General features: G+C 37.5%; 1 protein-coding gene across 1 annotated transcript in view; it reads left to right on the forward strand.

Moving 5' to 3' along the window:
• TRAK2 (trafficking kinesin protein 2) overlaps positions 1 to 20,374 on the forward strand; it is a 56,344-nt gene extending 35,970 nt beyond the window's left edge. The window contains exons 6-16 of the mRNA XM_087819669.1: positions 97 to 306; positions 947 to 1,025; positions 2,491 to 2,621; positions 3,486 to 3,560; positions 4,640 to 4,777; positions 6,661 to 6,740; positions 7,045 to 7,248; positions 8,532 to 8,830; positions 10,149 to 10,412; positions 13,947 to 14,052; positions 16,504 to 20,374. Coding sequence (XP_087675795.1) covers positions 97 to 306; positions 947 to 1,025; positions 2,491 to 2,621; positions 3,486 to 3,560; positions 4,640 to 4,777; positions 6,661 to 6,740; positions 7,045 to 7,248; positions 8,532 to 8,830; positions 10,149 to 10,412; positions 13,947 to 14,052; positions 16,504 to 17,179 — 2,262 coding nt within the window. The 3' untranslated portion in view covers positions 17,180 to 20,374. The remainder of the gene's footprint in view (positions 1 to 96; positions 307 to 946; positions 1,026 to 2,490; positions 2,622 to 3,485; positions 3,561 to 4,639; positions 4,778 to 6,660; positions 6,741 to 7,044; positions 7,249 to 8,531; positions 8,831 to 10,148; positions 10,413 to 13,946; positions 14,053 to 16,503) is intronic.
• The last annotated feature ends 873 nt before the right edge of the window (positions 20,375 to 21,247 follow it).

The following is a 21,247-nucleotide window of genomic DNA, read 5'->3' on the forward strand; positions in this document are numbered from 1 at the left end:
GAGAAATAATTGCTCCATGAATTAAAAGTTATATTACATATATTAAATAATACAAAATAAAGGACATCTTATAAATCAAGGCCTTTTGCTGTGCAGGTTAATCAACTGCAGCATGAGCTATCCAAGAAAGATGAGTTACTTCGGATTGTGTCCATTGCTTCTGAAGAGAGTGAAACTGATTCCAGCTGTTCTACACCTCTTCGGTTCAATGAGTCCTTCAGCTTATCTCAAGGCTTGCTACAGTTGGACATGCTGCAAGAAAAGCTCAAGGAACTGGAAGAAGAGAATATGGCTCTCCGATCCAAGGTACATTCAACCTAATTCCCAATTCCTTTTACCTTAAAGGCTATACGGTTTAAAGCCAGGTAGTATTGAGGTGAAATGTGGCGTAACTAAAGATTTGCTGTTGACATTGTAATTAGGGTGGCAGCCAAGACACATGCATTTATTTGCCTTCTGTTGTTTCTTAGGTCCCACTGAAAAGTGGATAATAGCAAGTTGACAGATGAAATAGAGAAAGCCACAGCATAGAATATGTATCCTGTGGAGTTTAAACAAATAACTAAATAAATGCAACTGTGATAAGAGCTATGTTGGAAAATTACAAGGCTCCTTGAGCTCGTATGATGGGGGTGGGGGTGAATCAAAGAAGCCCTATTTAAGCAGTGATATTTTTGCTGAGGTTGGAGATTAGCCAGCCAGAGATGTGCGTGGGGGTCTGGGCGGTGCAGGGATGAACAGGTGTTTACAGAGAGCCTGAGAGGAATGAGGGGAGAGATTCGTCACATCCTTTTCCATACCTTTATTTTATGGTAGATAAAGCATAATGTGTTTTTTTTTCCTTTGTAAGTGATTAACTTTTATCTTCAAATGAGAGTTAAATGGCTTTTTTTAGTTAATACTGTAAAATAATTAGAAGATACCACTTTTTCTTTCTTTCTTGAAGGCTTGTCACATAAAGACAGAAACTATTACTTATGAAGAGAAGGAACAACAGCTTGTCAGTGACTGTGTTAAAGAACTTCGTAAGTATTAACATACTTGGTTTGCCTTTGGCCAGTTCTTTGGTAGGATATGTCCAACTCAGAAATTAGATCCATGGTTTCAGTAGAAACATGTCAAGAAACAGTATTAAATAATTACTGAAGATTTTAGAATATCACGTTGAGCCCACAATTCTAAATAAAATACCATATGAACTTCTCAGAAATATATTTGTTTCATTTGCCATCATTAAGTGAAGGCCTATATTTCTATCAGTTATAGCATGTTAGAATGAAAGAAACCAAAGCTCTTATTTTGTTGATGAGGAAATAGTCCTGTAGAGAATGTGATATGTAAGGATCAGAAAACAGTAGATAAGTGGCAGAGCCAGGTCTGCCATTCAATGAGTAACTTATTAAGTGCCAATTATGTGTCTATAAAGGAATATATTTTGATTTGATGTAATGTTAACTAAAATAATTTTAAAATAAATTAGGAAAAAGTCAGCTTTACTAGAGAAAGATATTTAATTTCTCTATAAATATATAGCCTTTTGCGTTAAAAGAAAAATGTAATGTCACATCATTACATTTGGGCTGTGGGCCTCAGAATGTGATAACTTAGACTAACATAATATTAGAGAACTAGAAGGAATGTAAATTGAATATTCTCCGTCAACACTATCATTACCCACCCTTTACACTTTAAAAAACAAAGAAGAAATTACTTGCCCAAGAGCTCAGATTCAGGTCTCCTTCCTTCCTTGTTGCCATCCTATTAAATGTTATAGGCTTTCTGTCAATTAACAAATAATTTTATATGACACTGAGAAATAGTTCTGCCACTTGTGTTTAGATATCAAAGTTTTTATATGAAAAAAAGACTTATTTCCCCAGTGGAATTCTTAAGGTTTTATTTTCTGTGCATTCAAGAATGCTAGGCTGTAAGAATTGCTTTATAGGCCCTACTCAGTTTGCGAAGTATTCCAGGAAAACTCTCTCCTACAGAAGCATCTCAGTAGCTTTATCAATAGGTTCAACAGATTGTGACTGCTCCATTCTAGAAATGTTCCTGTGTTAGATTTGTTAAGTTTAATTTTCATTGCTTGTGGGAGTTTATTTACATCCCTGAAGAGTTCTCAAAGACATAAATGAGATTATGTCTTGGCACTTGCAAAGATACATAATTCATCTGTATCTTTTCAGCCTACTTGTCCTTCATAAAGAGGAAGATTTGAGCATGTATCTTTTTCATAATGAAAAAGATTGATGCAGAATCTTTAGCTTGCCTTTATAAGTCATTTCTTGTTAGCTTTATTGCCTCATATTCAATTCCTAAGATTAGCCTGTTTCAGAAGAATCTTTATTTTTTAAATTTATGTTAAAGAAAAATGTTATCTGTAGTAGTCCAGTGCTCGTTACAAAACAGGATTTGGCCCACAGGCTATAGTTGCCACCCCCTACCCTACATTTATATTAATTTTTAAAATTCTTATTTGTTTTCAAGGTGAAACAAATGCTCAGATGTCCAAAATGACTGAGGAATTGTCTGGGAAGAGTGATGAACTGATTCGATACCAAGAAGAGATCTCCTCTCTCTTGTCTCAGATTGTAGATCTTCAGCACAAACTTAAAGAAGTAAGTTCATTCTTTCATTCAGCAGATGTTTGTTAAGCACTGACCTAGTACCATGCACTGTGCTACGTGCTAGATTAAGAAAAATAAACACAGTCCCTGCCCTTTCAAAGTGCTTTAAACTAGTTACTGTTTTAGTCTTGTCTGTGTCCTGAAGTATGAATAACTACTTTCAAGTCATTATTTCTCTCCATAATGATACCTAACCCAGGTTCTGCTGCCTGCCACTCAAAAACCAATAATCAAGAGATGGGCTGGTAGAAGGAAGGTAGGTTTATTTAAGAGCCAGCTGCCTGAGACTGGTGGACTTCTGTCACCAAGACCGTCTTAACAGTTGGACACAGGCAGGGGTTTTTGTAAGGAGGGAGGAAAAAAAGAAACAGAACAGAGGAATCAAAAGGAGGGGGTTGAGCGTTTTCCATTGAGGGGACTACATGCAAGCCAACACAGTCTGTTCAGATATCTGGTTGAAGGTCAGCAAATCTCCCGAAGCTGGAATGTCTAAAGGTCTGAGTCTGCTTCTTTTGCAGTTCCCAGAATTCTTAAGCAAACAGACTGTTTATCTGCAGTCACATATTATTTAACAGGTCATCACTTGTAGAAATAATGTTAAAAGAATGGTTATAGTAAAATGGCGTCAGATCTTCCTCAGAAAGTTGTGATGTGAATTATTGACTCATGCTCATTGTCCTCTGAACACCTTGATGGATTTTGTATTCTGCCCATTTTATTGCGCTTATTTGGCTTTTGGAAGGTAAGCTTTTTATAGGCTCTACATAGACTATACCCCTTAAGATGTCTTCAAAAAGAGAGTAGCCTCTATTTTATATGGGAAGGCTTCACATGTCTCTTTTAATATGTTGTTAGCATGTGATTGAAAAGGAAGAACTGAGACTTCACCTACAAGCTTCCAAAGATGCCCAGAGACAACTGACATTGGAGGTAATGAAATCTTCCATTATCTTGTGTGATACAGGAGGGGGAGCAATGAATAGTTTCTTTGATCTTTGTGAATAGGATTTAAAATAAGAGAGGGTCAAGATGAAAATATGAGAGCTAAAAAGTAAAGCATTTAAAAAATTCTATCTCTGAAACCAATAACATGGCAACATCCTATTGAATAATGGGGAAAACCTTGACTTTTATAAGATTATTTAGGAATATGTGACATTTTAGCAGTTTACCTTAACTACCTCAACAGTTTTTTAAATGTCAGGAGAAATAGCAAAAATCTCTTAGTTGGTATCTACATAAAAACTCTATATATTAGATATAATTTAGTGGTTCTTTAGCAAGCAAAAGAGTCACCTGGCAGAGTGAGTTTTAAATGGAGATTCCCAGGCACCATCCCTAAAAGTTTCTAATTCAGTAGGTCTAGAATGAGGGCCTAGAATCTGCATTTTTAAATAAGCATCCCCAGCCCTGGTGATGCTAATATATAGTCCACATACTACACTGGAAGAAATCTTTGAAGTTAAAATGTACTCTGAAAAGTATGTACTCTTTAACATGCTTGTGAATCTAACAATAAAAAAGGTTCTGAAACAAGGGAGAAGAAACTACTTGTTTAGGATGATTGAGCACCCTCACATCATATACAATACTTAGTAGACTTGATCTTGTCATTTACAAACTTCAGAATGATGTTTAAAAAATATAACAGTATGCTAAATCTAACTTGACCATAGCTATTATATTTCCTCTATAAGTTTTTTTTAAGGGGATAAATCATTAAATATTGAATTGACAGTTTTGGTTGTCTCAGCTACATTGCAGATTTTTAAGAAATCATATTTATGTATAATTCTGGCCAAGACACTTCTGATTCTGGCAGCTTGAAGTATATATGTACTCTCCTTGCTTAGTTTGTTTCAGAGTCTTTGTATTGAAATGAATTATATTCAGGAACTTAGCTAGCCCTCTGGATAAAATTAATACTTATCCCAATGCCCCCCCCACCACCACCACCATTGTCATTTTAGAATATAATAGAGTACACCAATTATTATCCTTTCTTCCAGCTGCATGAGTTACAAGACAGGAATATGGAGTGTCTGGGAATGTTACATGAATCCCAAGAAGAAATAAAGGAACTTCGTAGTAGATCTGGCCCTGCTGCTCATCTCTACTTCTCCCAATCATATGGAGCTTTTTCTGGGGTAAGGAGCTGAGAAAGATGTTATATATTTTGGAATATTGTTTAAGATTAGATTGTCCCGTGAGTGGTATAGCTTCTGATGGTGTAAAGCATCTTAAGAGATAACTTGGATTGTCTTTTGATTTTGGCCTTAATTTGCATATCTACATCTACCCCTAATACTCTTATGTATTCTAGCCTTTCTTCTAGCAGATTACCATCCAGATTTATTGTAATATGTATATGAAATGAACCCCAGGGAAATTAGGTTTAGGTCTTTTTACCATAGAGCTACGTAAACTTGGGTCATCCTTACCCTAAGCCCACTACATCCCACTTATTCAAATAGTGCTCTTAGCATCTAAAATCTTTTTCGTAATCTTGAGTTTCTTGGTATATTTAACTTCAGTTAGAGTGTAAGGCCCATGGGGGCAGGAATCATGTTTATTTAATTCATCAATAAACGGTATTTTTAAATTACAGAAATTAATGAAAACTTCTGAGTTTATGCCAGAATTTGTAATGTTGATTTAAAGACTTATTTTAACAATCTAGTTCTTAAACATGTACATCCAGTCCTGTAAAATTTTTTTAAAGACTGAAACTATAAATTAGAGTAGATTTTCTGAAGAATATTGGGGGCACATTTTTGTTTTTTAACTTTTAAATTTTGAAATAATCTTAAATTTAGAGTAAAGTTCCAACAGTAGTTTAAAAAACTCTCATATGTCCTTCACTTAGATTCCTCAATTTTTAACATTTTACTACATCTGCTATATTATTCTCTTATTTTCTTCTGGAACATTTAACAGTAAGTTGCAGATACACCCTAACTCCCCTTAATACTTCAGTGTGTATTTACTAAAAACAAAAGCACTCTCCTACATAACCACACTACCACCATCAACATCAGAAAAGTGATATCAATACAATACTATAATTGCTAGATAGTGATTTTCTAATTTTCTCATGTTTTCAACATTTATTACTTATTATTCTTTTGTAAGTTAGAACTTTCCTGTCTCATTTATTCATTTGTTTGCTTAGTTATTTCAGTATGGACTCATGGATTTTTATTTTTTCAGTGGATTATACTTCATTATTACCATTTTTTATTTTGATACTCAAATTGTCCCAAGTATGGCCAGGGGCGTTTCCTTCAAACTCATCTTGCCCTTTCCCTGTCCCAGTCCTACAATCAGCCATTTCTGCAAGTTGTTCTGGTAACTTTTGATGAGGAATGATATTTAGAATCAGGATCTGGGTGCTTTGTGTCCATTGCAACTAGAGTATCGTTGCTTCCAGGCCCCTCAGCAGATAAAGCTAAGAAATACACATATGTTTATACGTACGCCCTCACAGACACATCTGTATCTTCCTTTCCATCGGTGCTCATCCCAGTACCTCGAGTCCCAGTCATTGTCAGCTCAGCCCCACTGAGATGCCACCCATGCTAGTTGAATTCTCACCCCAGCCCAGGGGAGGGGGAAGGTTGCTTATTTTTCCTTTAATGATTTTTCTATATTATAAAAGCTATACATGTATATTATAGAAAAGTTAGAAATCACAGATAAACCAAAAGAAATTCTTAAATACCATCAAATCCTGCCCTCCACAGAATCACTGTTAACATCTTGGTATAGCCTTTTATACCCTTTAGTTTTATATGTCTGAATATGTAATATTTTCTATTTACATTGGTTTTTACCACTGCTTTCCTGAAAAAGTAGTTGGTTCTTATTTAAAAGTTCCAGTTCCAGAATGTCTCGTTTTTTTTCTGTATTTTCTTTTATTATAACACCAAAAGTACTGGATTCTGGAGACTCTTAATTAATTTAAGGACAGTTCATTTCTCCTTGCAGGCTTCTTAGGTAATCACTATAGGAATTTCAAACTTTTTCTTAGGAATCTCTGGCATCTGAGATTGAGGGGACCATGCGTAAAAAGTTGAGTTTGGATGAGGAATCTTCTCTCTTTAAACAAAAGTAAGTACAGATCACATACATGTGTTGTAACTCAGCCACTGGGATGGAAATTTAAAAGAAGCCACAATCCAGTGATAGCTATTATGAGATTCAGTAGTAAATCTGCTTGCTTTTCAGTTTTCTCCTCTTACTACTCACATTTGTGAGAGTTTTCTTGTTCTGAAGTTTATTTTCTGATGATCTCTCCTCAACTTTAGACGCTATCCAGGGTCGCTTTATTTTTAGTGAATTACATCTACACGTCTCTTTTCTAAAGCACTCCAGCAGTAGGGAGAGGCAATAATGAACATTTCTTTTTTGACAGAGCCCAGCTGAAACGGGTATTTGATACTGTCAGGATTGCCAATGACACACGGGGCTGCTCTATCCCATTCTCAGCTCCGCTATCCATTCCAGGCTCCAACCGCTCAAGTGTCATCATGACAGCAAAACCTTTTGAGTCTGGTTTACAGCCAACAGAGGACAAAACACTCCTGAGCCAGGGGAGCAACTCAGAGGAGGTTCCAGGGTAAGAAACAGATCGTGGCAGTGATTCTGCATTTCTTGTGGCATTGCCATAACAGATTCACATACTCAAATTCCAGCACTGCTCTGTGCTGTCCCAAGGAAGTTCTGTAACTGTCAGTTTTCATTCAGTAATGATGCCATATACCATTGTTTGTAAGACCTATCATTGATATCATAAAAGTTTTTTGTAGTGAAAAAGCTATATTTAATTAAGTGTATTCAAAATGGAGCTTGCATTAAACTGTGAAACTACTTTCTTCTGTGTGGCAAAATCTGAGTCTAAATCTTCTTCTCTGAGTCTAAATCTTAATTTGTTTTAATGTGTTTGGTCATTGGCAGTTATACATAGTATCAGATGACACTCATAAACCATGCTCATAATCTCAACTGCTTTGGTGCCTTTAGCATAAACAATGAGTGTGAATGCCTATTGAGGAAAATTAGCTTGCTCTTAATTTCCTGTTCGTTTAAACTTAGATTTCTTTCCACTTTTCATTGAACTGAATATGTAATTCAGTTCATTGAATTACATATAACTAGAAATTAAACAGCATTACTGGAAAGTCAGCTGCAAACTTTTGACAGATACATGTTTGGCACCTGAGATAAATCTTTCTAATGCAGAAAGCATACTCTGAGTTTTCTGTTGTATTGCCTGGACTGTAGTGAGCATGTTCACACTGACAGCTTTTGTGTCAATACTACCTTACCTAAGAAGACTGAACAGATATATGTGAATTCACACATAGTAGCCAGGAGCAACTACCACTGACCTTGCTATTCTTTCTTTTGATATTCAATTAAAAGATACCTCTAATTTAAAAAATGGTGGAAAGTGAAAAAATATGTGTCACCAAACTATGAAAATGCAGTATTTATAAATCTTGCTGTTTGCTTTTTAAATGTTATGTAATATTCATAGAGGATTCTATAGCTCAAAGCAGTATTTTTCACATTTCAATATTTTTGAAATTGTTTATGTCTTGCAGCTAGTGGCATATCGTAGTTTAAGGAGTAGCAAAGTTAGTAAATACAATATAATAATAAAGTATATTTTTGCCTATCTGAAGTTACTTGAAGTGATCTTTAAAAATGATATATAGTACTAATGATTTGGGTTTGTTGTTACTATTTTTGTATTCTAAATATCTAAGAGAAACTTAGATATATAAAAACTGTGTTTTTAAGATGAGTCTTTTGAACATTCACCATTGTAGAAAGGAGAGGTCTAGGTGGTGCTCATGACGCTTACAGACCTAGTCAGTGAATGTGATTTTCCCATAGGAACGTTCAGAAGCTGGGTCAACAAGAACCCTCTGGAGATAGTGATTTGGCTACAGCCCTGCATCGCCTTAGTCTGCGGCGACAAAACTACTTAAGTGAGAAGCAGTTCTTTGCTGAAGAGTGGGAGCGGAAGATCCAGGTTCTGGCTGACCAGAAAGAAGGGGTTAGTGGCTGTGGCACCCCAACAGAGAGTATTGTCTCTCTCTGCACTGACCAGTCGGAGACCACAGACCTCAGCAGTGCCAGTTGTCTTCGATGTTTTATGCCTGAAAAATTACAAATTGTCAAGCCACTTGAAGGTAATAAATCAGTAAAGGCCATTTTTAAGCCATGTTCCTTGTTGACCTTTCCTTCCCCTAGAATTGAGATTTGTATTGTAATTTTAAGAGCACTATGTGCAGAAGGTATCTTTATTATCCCTGAATACCACTGTTTAGGTGACAGTGCTTTGTACAACTCTGAGGAAAATGAATGAAGAGATCTACATTCTCCAGGTCATCAGCTACCAGTTCTCTTTTACTGATTTTTTTTTTAATGTAAATATGAGGGAGGAAGAATAATCTTTCCTTGTCCTTTGCTAAGGAATATCATTGATCACAGTTTTTATGGTAATATAAATGGGATATAAGTAAAAATAATCTAGATGTAATACTTCACATATACTTTTCTTTTTTAAAAAGCTCTTTACCCCAGTAATATCATCTACTTAGAGGTATATGTGCCTGTATTTTTCTTTTCAGTTCTATTAATTTCAGTTGTTTCTGTTCTCTCCTAAGACAGAACTTGAATTAAAAATAAATTTCTTTGTTTTATAGAAAATTGACAGTGTTCAAATGATTCTCTTGCTATTATGAGAGTCTGCATTAGATAAAATTTTCAGTAGGAAACTTATGAGGACCCCTCAAACTCAAAGGTTCTATATATTAGTTTTATTCATTAATGATCAGTACAGGTATTTGCCAGAGTTGCCATTTTTAGTATGAAATGACTATAGTGTCATAATTGAACATCGCATCTGGTGCCAACGCTTGGGGTAATCCTTCACCAGGACTCATAGACAGGAAACATGGGGATATATCCTGCTTTTATCATTTCCTTCATTTTCCTACCCTCCCTGCAAGCCTGGGGAAAGGAGAGTCATGATTAAGCTGGGGAAGTACACACACACACAAAAAAAAAAACACCGAAAATTCAAAGTGTCTTCCATCCTAGGATCCTGGCTTTTGACTTAAAAGTTTATAAGACAAGGACGTATTGATTTTTGTCACCTGGAAAATAACAGCCCCACCTCTGAGGCACATATCTTCTCATCAATGCCTCAGCATCTTAGTTCCTGTTATCCTATAATGGCTGTTGTCTTGGTTTTTTTTCACCCTTGCTTTAAATGTACTTTTTAAAGGTAACTTTTGAAATAGAAAGATTATTATTTGTATCTTTAGCAACCTGTCAGTCTTCCACAGAGAACTTTATTTTGAAATTTTACCAAATATTAAGACCAAATAAGTAGTTTTATTATTATTATTTTTACACATGTAATTTTAGCTTCTGCTTCAAGATTTAATATTTGCAAGAAATTTACAACATGCCTTTTTATTTATTTTTGTCTTGCATATTCAGGATCACAAACTCTGCACCACTGGCAGCAGCTTGCTCAACCAAATTTAGGAACCATTCTTGACCCACGACCAGGTGTCATCACTAAAGGCTTTACCCAGTTGCCCAAGGATGACGTCTATCACCTCTCGGATTTAGAAGAGGATGAAGAGGAAGGTATCACTTTTCAGGTTCAGCAACCTCTTCAAGTGGAACAGAAACCTACAGATCCCAAGCCAGTAACAGGAATCTTTCTGCCCCCCGGTACATCAGCAGGTCCAGTTACAGGTGAGAAGAATGCTTGGTTGAATAGTCTAGTAACTAGTAGTACTTTGCATCCTGACTTACTCTGTGGTAACTGACTAGCTCTACTTAAGTCTCACTGCAGTGTATTTAGTCTTGTAACATAATGTAAGATAATAAAAATCTATAGCATTGAGGAACAAGATGGTGGTGCAGGTAACAGATGTACCCGCCGCCTCCCATAGCCACATCAGAATTACAACTAAAATACAGAACAACCATCACTCAGAACCTCCTGAAATCTAGCTGCACAGATGTCCTACAACCAGGGAACTGAAGAAGCATCAAGACCAGCAGGAGGGGCAAAGACGCAGGCGGATCAGGGCTGAATTGCAGAGACGCAGCCGAGGGCCCACACCCAGTGCCGCAGTTTAAACCCGGGAGGATATCTCAGCAGCAGAGGTTTCTCAGAGGAGTGAGGGGTCGCAGCCCACAACAGGCCCCCAGGCCTAGGGTTCCAGGGCTGGGAAGAGAAGTGCCCACAACTTGCAGCTGTTAAAACCAACGGGGATTGAAGCTAAGGGGCGGAGGCTGTGGGAGCCCCAGCTTTCCTCTTAAAGGGCCAGCGCACAGACTCACTCAGACCCGCTCCCTCTGAGCCTCAGCACTGCGCAGCAACTTGAAAGGAACCTGGGACAGTCAGGAAGGAACTAACTTGCCTGAAATCGGGGCGAGAGGTGGAGGGGCAGCTTTCTCCCAGACGGAACAGCTGGCAGAGGCCATTGCTCCTTTGGCGAGTCCTCCCCGCACACAGCCGGCAGGCAAGCACCATATTTCAATCTCTAGCACCTGACTCACACCTTTGGCCCTGCCCTGGTGATTCCTGGAGACCCTGCCCCTCAATACCTGCAAGCTCATCCAAGCCATTTCCAGTGGCTTTTCTATGCAAGTGGCCTCTCCATCCTCATACTTAGGACTTTCCTAAAATCTCTCAAACAAGCAGCAGCGTGCCCTGTACTTCTTCATAAGTGGCCCCAGGCCTGGCACTAGTGGCAGCCTGCATTGGTTCATGGCTTGCCTCTCCTGGACACCTCCAACCCCAGCACAAGTAGCAGCCAACTCCAGTTTGCTGTGTAGCTCGTGCTGGGTGGCCCTGGACAAGGCACTGGCAGCAACTGACTTTGCCCCTCCTGGGAGGCCCCAGAGACAGTGCACCTGGTGGTCAGACTTGACTATGCTGGATTACAGCCCTACCATATCCACGCACTTGGTGAACACCAAAGCTCCACTGAAGTAAATCCTGCTCCGTAGGGATTTCTCCAGTACAGCAGCTCTTTGGCTGTAGTTGCAGCTGTTCCTCACAGATGATTGGCCTGGGGGTCAATTCCTCTCAGTGACACCAACAGCAACGAAGGATCAACTACAATAGGACAGTGCACACAGCCCACACAGGGGAGCACCTAGAAGGCCCAGCTCAGGAGACCGGGGAGGCTGAGCTACTGGACCCTACAAAACACCTACTACACAAAGCCACTCTACAGATTCCAGGAGACATAGCAGCTCTACCTAACACATAGAAATAAACACCAGGAAGCAGCCAAAATGTGGAGGCAAAGAAACATGTCACAAAGGAAAGAACAGAAGAAATCTCTAGAAGGGGAACTAAATGAAATAGAACCAAGCAAGCTACTAGATTCAGAGTTCAGAATTTTGTTTATAAGGATGCTCAAGGATGTTAGTAAGACTATTAAGAAAACAAGTGAGACCATCAATGACATAATAAAGTACCAATTTGAAATGAAGGCTACATGAACTGAAAAGAATAATAATTTACAGGGAATCAACAGTAGAGTAGAGGATGCTGAGAATCAAATCAGCAATTTGGAATATGAGGAAACAGAAAACACCCAACCAGAAGAGCAAAAAGAAAAAAGAATCCAGAAATATGAAGATAGTGTAAGGATTCTCTGGGACAACTTCAAGCTGCCCAACATTCATATTATTAGGGTACCATAAGGAGAAGAAAGAGAGCAAGAAAGAGACTTTCCCCTACCTGGGGAAAGAAATAGACTTACAAGTCCAGGAAGCACAGAGGGTCCCAAATAAGAGGAACCCAAAGAGGCCCACAGCAAGACCCATCATAATTAAGATGCCAAAGGTTGCCTGGCCAGGCATGGCTCAGCGGTTGATCGTCGATCTAGGATCTAGGCAATCGGGGTTCAATTTCCGGTCAGCGCACATGCCCGGGTTGCGGGCTCGATCAATGACTCTCTCATCATTGATGCTTCTGTCTCTCTCCCTCTCTTTTCCTCTCTGAAATCAATAAAGATATATTTTTAAAAAATGAAAAAAAAATAAAAATAAATGAAAAAATAAATGCCAAAGGTTTGTAACAATATGGAATCTGAAACCCTATCAGTGAACTTTTCCTACTTTGTTACATTAAAATCTATTGGTCTGTCCTACACTTTGAACACATTTCCCCCCATACTTGATTTTATAACATCATGCATTGGTCATTTAGAAAATACTGGTTCACTGAGTTACGCAGATCTTCCAAATGTTGACACATTTTATTATATAATATATTAAAATCACATTAATGTTACCACCTGTCTCAACAGATAAGTCTTTTAGTATTAGGAAGCTTTCAAGCTCTCAGTGGTAGATACAAGTTTTCCAAAATCTCATTTTCACTTGAAAGCTCAGATTCTGTCAGTGGCAGCAAATACTGTCGGCTATTTTTCTTGAAGAGACAGATTCACTACATTTATTTTCAAGAAAATTTCTGCCAGATATCCAAGTCTGAATAACTGTGATTTGTCTATTATTTGTTCTTTCAAGTAAAAATAGTGTCCCATGAAAAAGTTACAACTCAATTGCTCAAGTGCTTTTCCTCTAGTATCTCGGCATGTGGCAGAGTGCTTAACGATTACTTCCCATTTCATCACACAGAATATTAAAAATATTCAAGAGTCAAGATTTAATAAATGATTTTTACTGCTTCGTTAAGGACATTCTTACATGAATCTGGCTTCCCCCCCCAATACTATGAGTAGATAACAGTGAAGAATACTAGTACAACTTTGTGCTAAGGATCCAGCAGTTTTACCCACCATTGCTTTTGAACCAGCAGTGCAAATGCCAACCTAGTCAAAAAGGCAGATAGTGTCGTAGCATTGCTATGAAAGTAGTTTTGACCTGTAGACTCCCACAGGGTCTGTAAACCATACTTCGAACACCACTGGAATAGAGAGTTTGACTAGAAAGATTGAATGACTAGGTCTTGGTGGTTGTGTGTTTTTTAATGTATTTTTTCAGAATGTTTTCTTTTGTTTCTAAGCTATTGTTAATCCTCTTAAATTACAGTTTTTAAAGTACAGTATTAAAGAATTCAGTTGTATACTAACTAGTCAATACTAATACAATATTTATATGTACTTTATTTCCAGATTTGGGAATTTTTATATAAATGACACTTTATAAGTGCTGTATTATAAGTAAATAATAATGATCTTTTTACACTATTAACCTGGTCTTTCAATTTTGTGTTCGATTCCCTAAAAATCTCTGCTTCAGTTGCAACCTCAAACCCAGGAAAGTGTCTGTCATGCACAAACTTGACATTCACCTTCACCACCTGTAGGATATTACATCCCTCTGATGTCACTCAGGTTACCCCCAGGTAGGTCTGGGCAATTTGAGGCCTGACTTCTTTCCTTACTATATTTTTATGAGTTCCTTTTAAAAATTACTTTCATTTTAATTTCCAGAATTTTAATTAATGCTCTGTAATAATTTGTCTTTAGAATATTTTCACATTGTATTTTCTTATTTGATCATTATAAGTCTTTGAAATAGGCAGGGCAAGTGAGTATGTGTTGTGTAAATAAAGAAAATGAGGCATAAAAAGTTAATGTGACTGGTCCAAGGGCAGATAGGTAGTAAATGGCCCAGCTGGGACTATACCCACAGTTAGCCAAACTGCAAGAGTCAAGGAACTAGTCCTATCCACACCCTCACTTCTGACACCACCTGCAAGTTCAGGGTGTGCCCAAAACCACTCTCTGGTTTCATAATTTGCTAACAGGACCCAGAACTTCACTGAAAGCTGTTATGCTCATGGTGACTGTTTATTACAGGGAAAGGATAGAGATTAAAATTAGCCAAAGGAAGAAATGCATAGATCAGAGTCTTGAAGGGTTCCACTTGCAAAGCTTCCCTTGTCCTTTGGGTTCATTACTTCCCTGGCATCCAGGGAAGCTCATCCAAGTCTCAGTGTCCAGATTTTGTTTTGAAGCTTCAGTGCATAGGTTTGATTGATTGATTGATTACCTATATGGTTGAACTCTTCTGCAGGTCCACTGACCCAAAGCCACCACCCTAAATCAAATGGTTGGTCTTTCTGACATGGCAGCGCCTACCCTACAACTATTGGGTGTGGCCATGCCCACCTCAAGATCTACTGTGGGCAGCCTCCATCCTAAACAAAGATACTTCTATCAGATATGGCATAAGTTACCTCCCAAAAGCTGAGAGCAAAGGCCAGAACTCTCTAGGCAAGGCGAAAGAATTTACTACACAGTCTAGAACATGAATATTCCAACACATAGTTGAGGGATCTCAGCCTAATCAACCATATTGCTGCTATTTCTCTCCTACTCGTTCCTAATTAGAATCTAAGGTAGTTTTCCAAAATACGCAGCTACTGCAGTGATATTGTTAACTAGAAGGAGAGAAGAAAAATGTAATCAAGAGTAAGGCTATAAAATAGGTAGAGGAATAAAGTGAGTGTGCACATTGTACCGTAAAGTTTTGTATATTTGCTGAGGTGGACCATGTATTTGAGTCTCAACTTTCCAGCTGCCAGTGTGGAGGGAAATAACATTATGATTCACAGTGTCTATCAAGTAGAAGCAAATCAGTTGTTTAGGGAAGCATTTGGGTGATATCCAATAAAGATCCCAATAAAGTCTGTAATGAACAGACATATCTGCAATCTTTCTCCATTGTTCTGACAATCAGGATAAATTTTATAAAATTAATTCCTGAGTAAACTCTCAGTTCAGCTTGATACCATCATATGAAGTGCACAACTTGGGAAAGGACAGGCAAATTCTATGGTAAAGTAGGGATAGGGAGGTGGGACTCTGGCAGCACAGTATATAGACTTCATTAGTTTAGAGGTTTTTAGTTTAACCAAGTAGTCAGTTGTTTGCATTTTGCTTCTTTGTTACAAGTTGGTACTTTGGAAAGTTTACCTAGTAATCCTAAACTTGCATTTTGTTTATAAGCTTTAAAAATCTTGATATCTTGATATACTGAGTATTTTCTGTTGAAGTGAAAGTTTACTATTAAATACAGTAACATTTTAACAAGGGGGGAAATTAACTAAAGAAATATCCTTCTCATTCTATCACTATTTACTATTTAGGTGTGTTTTTTTCTTTTTAACAAAACAAGAAGAAACACTCTAATAGCTGTTAAAGCTTTTATTTATTTTTAATTTTCCAGAAACATGTTCTAAATCAAGGTTGAAAAAAATTTGTTCCATGATATCCTTATACTACTATTGTTTGGAATTAACATTCTTGGAAATTGAAATTTAACAGAACTTTATTTGTTCTCAGTAATATAAAAATCGAAAGATTAAAAAGAAATAAATTTCTCCTTAGAAGAGCATGAAAGGTGTTTTCTAAAAAGTCAATTATTTACTCATGGATTGTAGTCTCTTGGCATATTTCACTTTATGAAGTGAGTGGATATGTTAATAAAAATTTCTAGAGGTTACTTTCTTTAATATTTAAATTTCTTTTATTTCTATCATAAAGTTTAATTGTATTCCCACAGACATATAGTTAAAATTTAAGAATAAATTTATCTAAGAGTACAGTAAACTTTCATGCCCTGTAAAAATAAATGTTTCAATAAGTTAATAACTATGTTACAAATTATAATTAGCCAATCATTGAATAAAAAAAAATTTTCATTCCTCAGATCTCTACCACAGAGTTCAGTTACTGATGTGTTGCCTAGTCCTCTATATTTTTGTGAATGACTACTGTAATTACTTAAATACTGACTTGGAGATGGCTTTTTATTCTTAAACTGTCTCTCCTGCATTTTCTTTTTTAAGCTCTGGGTTCCCTTCATTATCCTGTGGGAGCAGCAGTAGCAGTTCGTCAAACACGGCAGTGAATTCTCCTGCTATGTCCTATAGACTCAGCATTGGTGAATCAGTCACCAACCGACGGGATTCCACCGTAACCTTCAGCAGCACCATGAGCTTGGCCAAACTTCTACAGGAGCGAGGCATCTCTGCTAAAGTGTACCACAGCCAAGTTTCAGAGAACCCCCTTCAGCCTCTCCCTAAAGTCCTGGCTACCCCTTCCACACCCCCAAATTCACCATCTCACTCACCTTGCCCTTCTCCTTTGCCCTTTGAGCCTCGAGTACATCTCTCTGAAAATTTTTTGGCCTCCCGACCGGCTGAAACATTCCTACAGGAGATGTATGGCTTGAGACCTTCCCGGAACCCTCCTGATGTTGGCCAGTTGAAGATGAACTTAGTAGACAGGCTGAAGAGACTGGGGATAGCCAGAGTGATTAAGAGCCCTGATGCCCAGAAAAATGGAAAAAGCCAAGAGGCAGAAATTGGTCTTCGAAGACCAGACTCTACTGTTTATTTAAATTCAGGTAGCAATTTATTAAGTGGATTGAGGAGGAATCAGAGTCTCCCGATCATGATGGGTAGTTTTGGCACCTCAGGTTGCACATCCTCACACAAAATGGATATCCTGCAGGAGGACTGAGGCTCAGCAGCTAACCGAACTCCTACCGATTAGCACAGGAAGGACAGATTCGCATGATGTGTGTAGTCTGGTCTGACTGAGAGGAAAGGAATGTGCAGATGGGCTGTGAATGTGGGAAGAGGGAAGTGGAAGATTGGAAACAAGTGGGATGAGGTCCTGGTGAATGAGGTCTCATAAAGTGAAAGTGTAAATGAATAGGTCATGGGTGGAGACAGAAAAGGAACAAAAGTTTAATACACTCCTTCAGTTGGGTTTTTTGTCTTGAAAATAAAAAGTGGCCAGAAAATAAATTCAATAATATTGAAATATACCAGGAATACTTAATTTGCTAGCACATTTACTCCTGGTAATGATAGCAGAGAACACAGGTTAGGAGGAGGTGGGAAGAGTAAAGGAGCAGCTTAGTTGCCTACAAAAAGCTGTTGTGGAAGGTTGCTGGGGGAAGCTCAGCCTGTTACTGAGATGACAGTGAGGTGGCTTTTATGTTTTTTGTTGATATCTGGATAAATTACACTTCTATCACATGGCAAGTTCACAGCATTAGCAAGCAAGGAATTTTACCTTTTTCATAAGATCAGAAGACTTATGAAAAAAGTAAAAGACTCTTTGTTTCTATTTTCTATTTTCAGGCCTTTGAGTCTCTGGGAGCCCAAACACCACCCAAATTCCTTTTGTATTTGTGATTAACAAAAGTTCATTTCTTAAATTTGTATTTTTATACTTCAAAAAAACACAACATTGTGGAAGAAGGAGGGATTTATTTTAAGAAGGAAAATGGGTAAATTGGAACCAAGGAAACTTTTTCAGAATATTCTGGATAACTGTGGTGGACAAGGAATATGAACATAATTGAATTTCCTTGGAGGCTGGACAGGGTTAAATCAGAAGTACAATCAGTAGGAATTAGAGAATGTTGTATATGTATGTCTGTACATTTTTTAACAAGGAAAGTTGGTTGCAACTAAACTTTTCCAAAGTGTGCTATGCATATTTTTATTGAAAGATGACATATATTTGCACAAAAATTCTCAGGCACATTAAATTATTTATTATAAGCTGAAGTAAAACCCAGGTGCTTGCTTTGAGACTGAATTTCTAAATGTAAAATAATATTAAAACACATCTGCCTTTTTCTAGATATCTGTGAAATTATAGAATGAACTTTTTAATGGGCAAGTCAAAGCTTTTGCTTTTTCTCTGTTTTTGTTTTATTTTTACTAAATTTGTGAAATAGCAAAGTGAAACTTGGGAAATTAGGTTTCAGCATTCAGCATTGTGACAAATTGGATATGAACTGGGAAGAAACAGATCTGCTTTCTGAGTGTTGCTGATCAAGGTCTGCTCATCAGAGGACATGTGAAAGGCATGGTGGAGAGATGAGGAAGGGGGCTAATTAATTTTTTAAAATGGGAGGCACTGTCCTGACTTTTTGGTGCTTAATTGATAGATCTTTTGCTCCCTTGTTCTGAGTTAACTGAAAGGAATTTTCTGAATTCTTGATAAGAGTGTTGCTCCTATGGTTCCCACCAATACTCTTACTCCTAGGTCAGAGGAGAGTCCTTCCTCTCTCCTCTTGAGGTGCCTTTCCTACATGAAGAGCTATGTGCTCAAAGGGACAGAAAAACCAACATGCATGTAGAATGTGTGTTTTCCATACTTTTTAGAATCTTTTCATAAAACTTTTCTAGATAAGTTTCTTAAAAACAAAGTGAAAGTATCCTCCCCCCTTCTCTCAGTCATGCCGAGGTCTGCAGACGGTAGGTACACACATATTTAGAAAGGATTTCATCAGGCCCATCAGTGAATGTAAGTGTCCCTGAGTGTGGTAGGCATTGGCAGAAGAACTCCTGATGTTATGTTTCCAAAATATCTCAGTTCGTTGTTTTAAAATAGTGTTTGGGTTTCTATTCCAGAGTAACTCTGGGGTACTTATTTTAGCTGATTCTTAAAGCTTTTTATTTATTCTCTAAGAAAGTAATCTTCATGTTACCAGTTCCTAAGAGACATCAGGAAGTAAGAAAATATAGGGCCAGAGAGTAGTACAAAATGTTAAATTATGAGATTTATGTCTATTATATAAATATCTATAAATTAAATATCTATAAATTAAGATTTTGGAGTGTTCTGTATCATTAGTATACTTTTCTATACCCAATGCTAAAATGATCACTTTGGAGGCAGGACAAGGGTGTATTCACAGCCAAGTAAAGCACATCTGATTAAAGAGAACCAGACGTCAGTTTTTGAAAATTACGTTGATGTTGCTTTTCCACCAGAAGCATGATAGTTGTATACTGGTGCATGCTTGTCCCTAGAAGTGAATTCTGTCTTGAATTGGGTTTTACTGTTTTCTGAAGTTTCTGCCTAAACTCATTTTTGGTACAGCCTGAGAATCTCTATGATAACAAACTTTTGTGCAAAGTATAGTAAGAACTGGAGTCTTGTAGCAAGTTCCCCTTAATTATCTGTATGCTTTAACGTTTTAGTTTTTCTATATCAACTGTGTATGTACTTTTATGCCAGTATAGGAAACTCCAGTCTTTTCATCCCTCCTCCAATAAGGTTCGCAGTGATTATACCTCAGGTGTTTCTGAGTATCCTATTATATAGTAGGAAGGCTACCTTCCTAAGCTCAGAATTAAAGGTTCTCCTGAATTATGATGACCCCACATCTTCTGTAAATAACCTTAGGCATGCATTTTAGGGAAAAGTTAATGAACATTATTAAAGAAGTTTTTAAAAAAGTTTTATACTATATGTCCTATTTGACACAAATAAATAGACTTTTGCAAAGGGAGGAAGTAATTTAGAGGCAGCTCACGACTAGAGCCTCTTCTCGATAAAGATTATTTATATGCAGTATTCAAAGCCTGTTTTCTGGGGTTTTCTGACCACTCTAGTACATAATTAGTAGTATTTGTTGGTTACTAACTTTGACTTTTGACATCTGAACTAGAGCTCTTGAGTGTTTAGTGGTCCACTCCTTTCACTTTGGGTTCTTGCAGGCCTGTACTTGAGTGCATCACCAGTGTCTACACTGAGTGGTTTGCATTGCAGAGCACAACTACTTAGGAATGGCAGAGTGTCCTCTGGGGCAGCCAGGGAAATACTGGTGTTTGATATCTGGAGCTTGACTTTGTCAAATAGCTCTTTGTTGCACCTACCTTTGCTTTGTCAAATGTAAATCAGATAATAAACATGAGTATCTTCTTAAATTTTCATTTGTCTTGTGTATTTGTCCCAGTTCTTTTTATTGGTAGTCCTGCGTGAGGTCTTTCCATTATGTTGGGGGTTTTTTTGGTACATAAAAACTACCTCTACTTGCCAAACCAACACAAAACAAATCAACAGTAGTCATAAATGTATTGTATTTTCTTATATTTAAAAAAAAAAAAATAGAGGAAGTATCTGTATATGCCATATTTTTTTTCCTTAGCAAAATAACAGCAACAAAAAGTAAAATGTGAAGTCATTGATAATGCAGATCTTTAATGTGAAAAGATTGAGGAAGTATGAAGCAATTCTCTTCTTGGAGTCCACAATATACTGTTGATATTCTGTAACCACACAAAAACTTCATTTTTATATTTTTTTAATAGGACATTTGCTCCCTTCCTTCCCTTTGATTCAAACTGGCCTCATACAGCACACTGATTCACCTGCCTCTTTCACCCTTGCATGTCTACTCTCTTAATCATTAAGCCCTCAAGACGAAGAGATTCTGATTAGTATCAAATAATCTTAGGAACAAGATCAACCACAGAGGAGGTTTCCTTCAAACTAGTGATAATACCTAGGCCTCAGATTCAGCTTCAGGCCCAGAAAATTGGTAAAACCAGATGAAGTGAGGGCATGGCTGACATCAGGACCAGATTCACCAACCAGTCAGCAGAGACCACAACTGCGACCACGACCCTAACTCCCTTAGCCACCATGATTAATGATTTTCCCCCTATATAACCCATTCCCTGGAAGCCAATGGGGAGACAGATCCTTGAGCATTAGCTCACCTGTGACACTGGGAATGGGCCACTTCCTAAAAATAAACCCTTCCTTTGCTGGAAACTC

Source organism: Miniopterus natalensis, chromosome 8 (genome assembly GCF_054644295.1).
Source record: "Miniopterus natalensis isolate mMinNat1 chromosome 8, mMinNat1.hap1, whole genome shotgun sequence".
Taxonomy (NCBI): Eukaryota; Metazoa; Chordata; class Mammalia; order Chiroptera; family Miniopteridae; genus Miniopterus; species Miniopterus natalensis.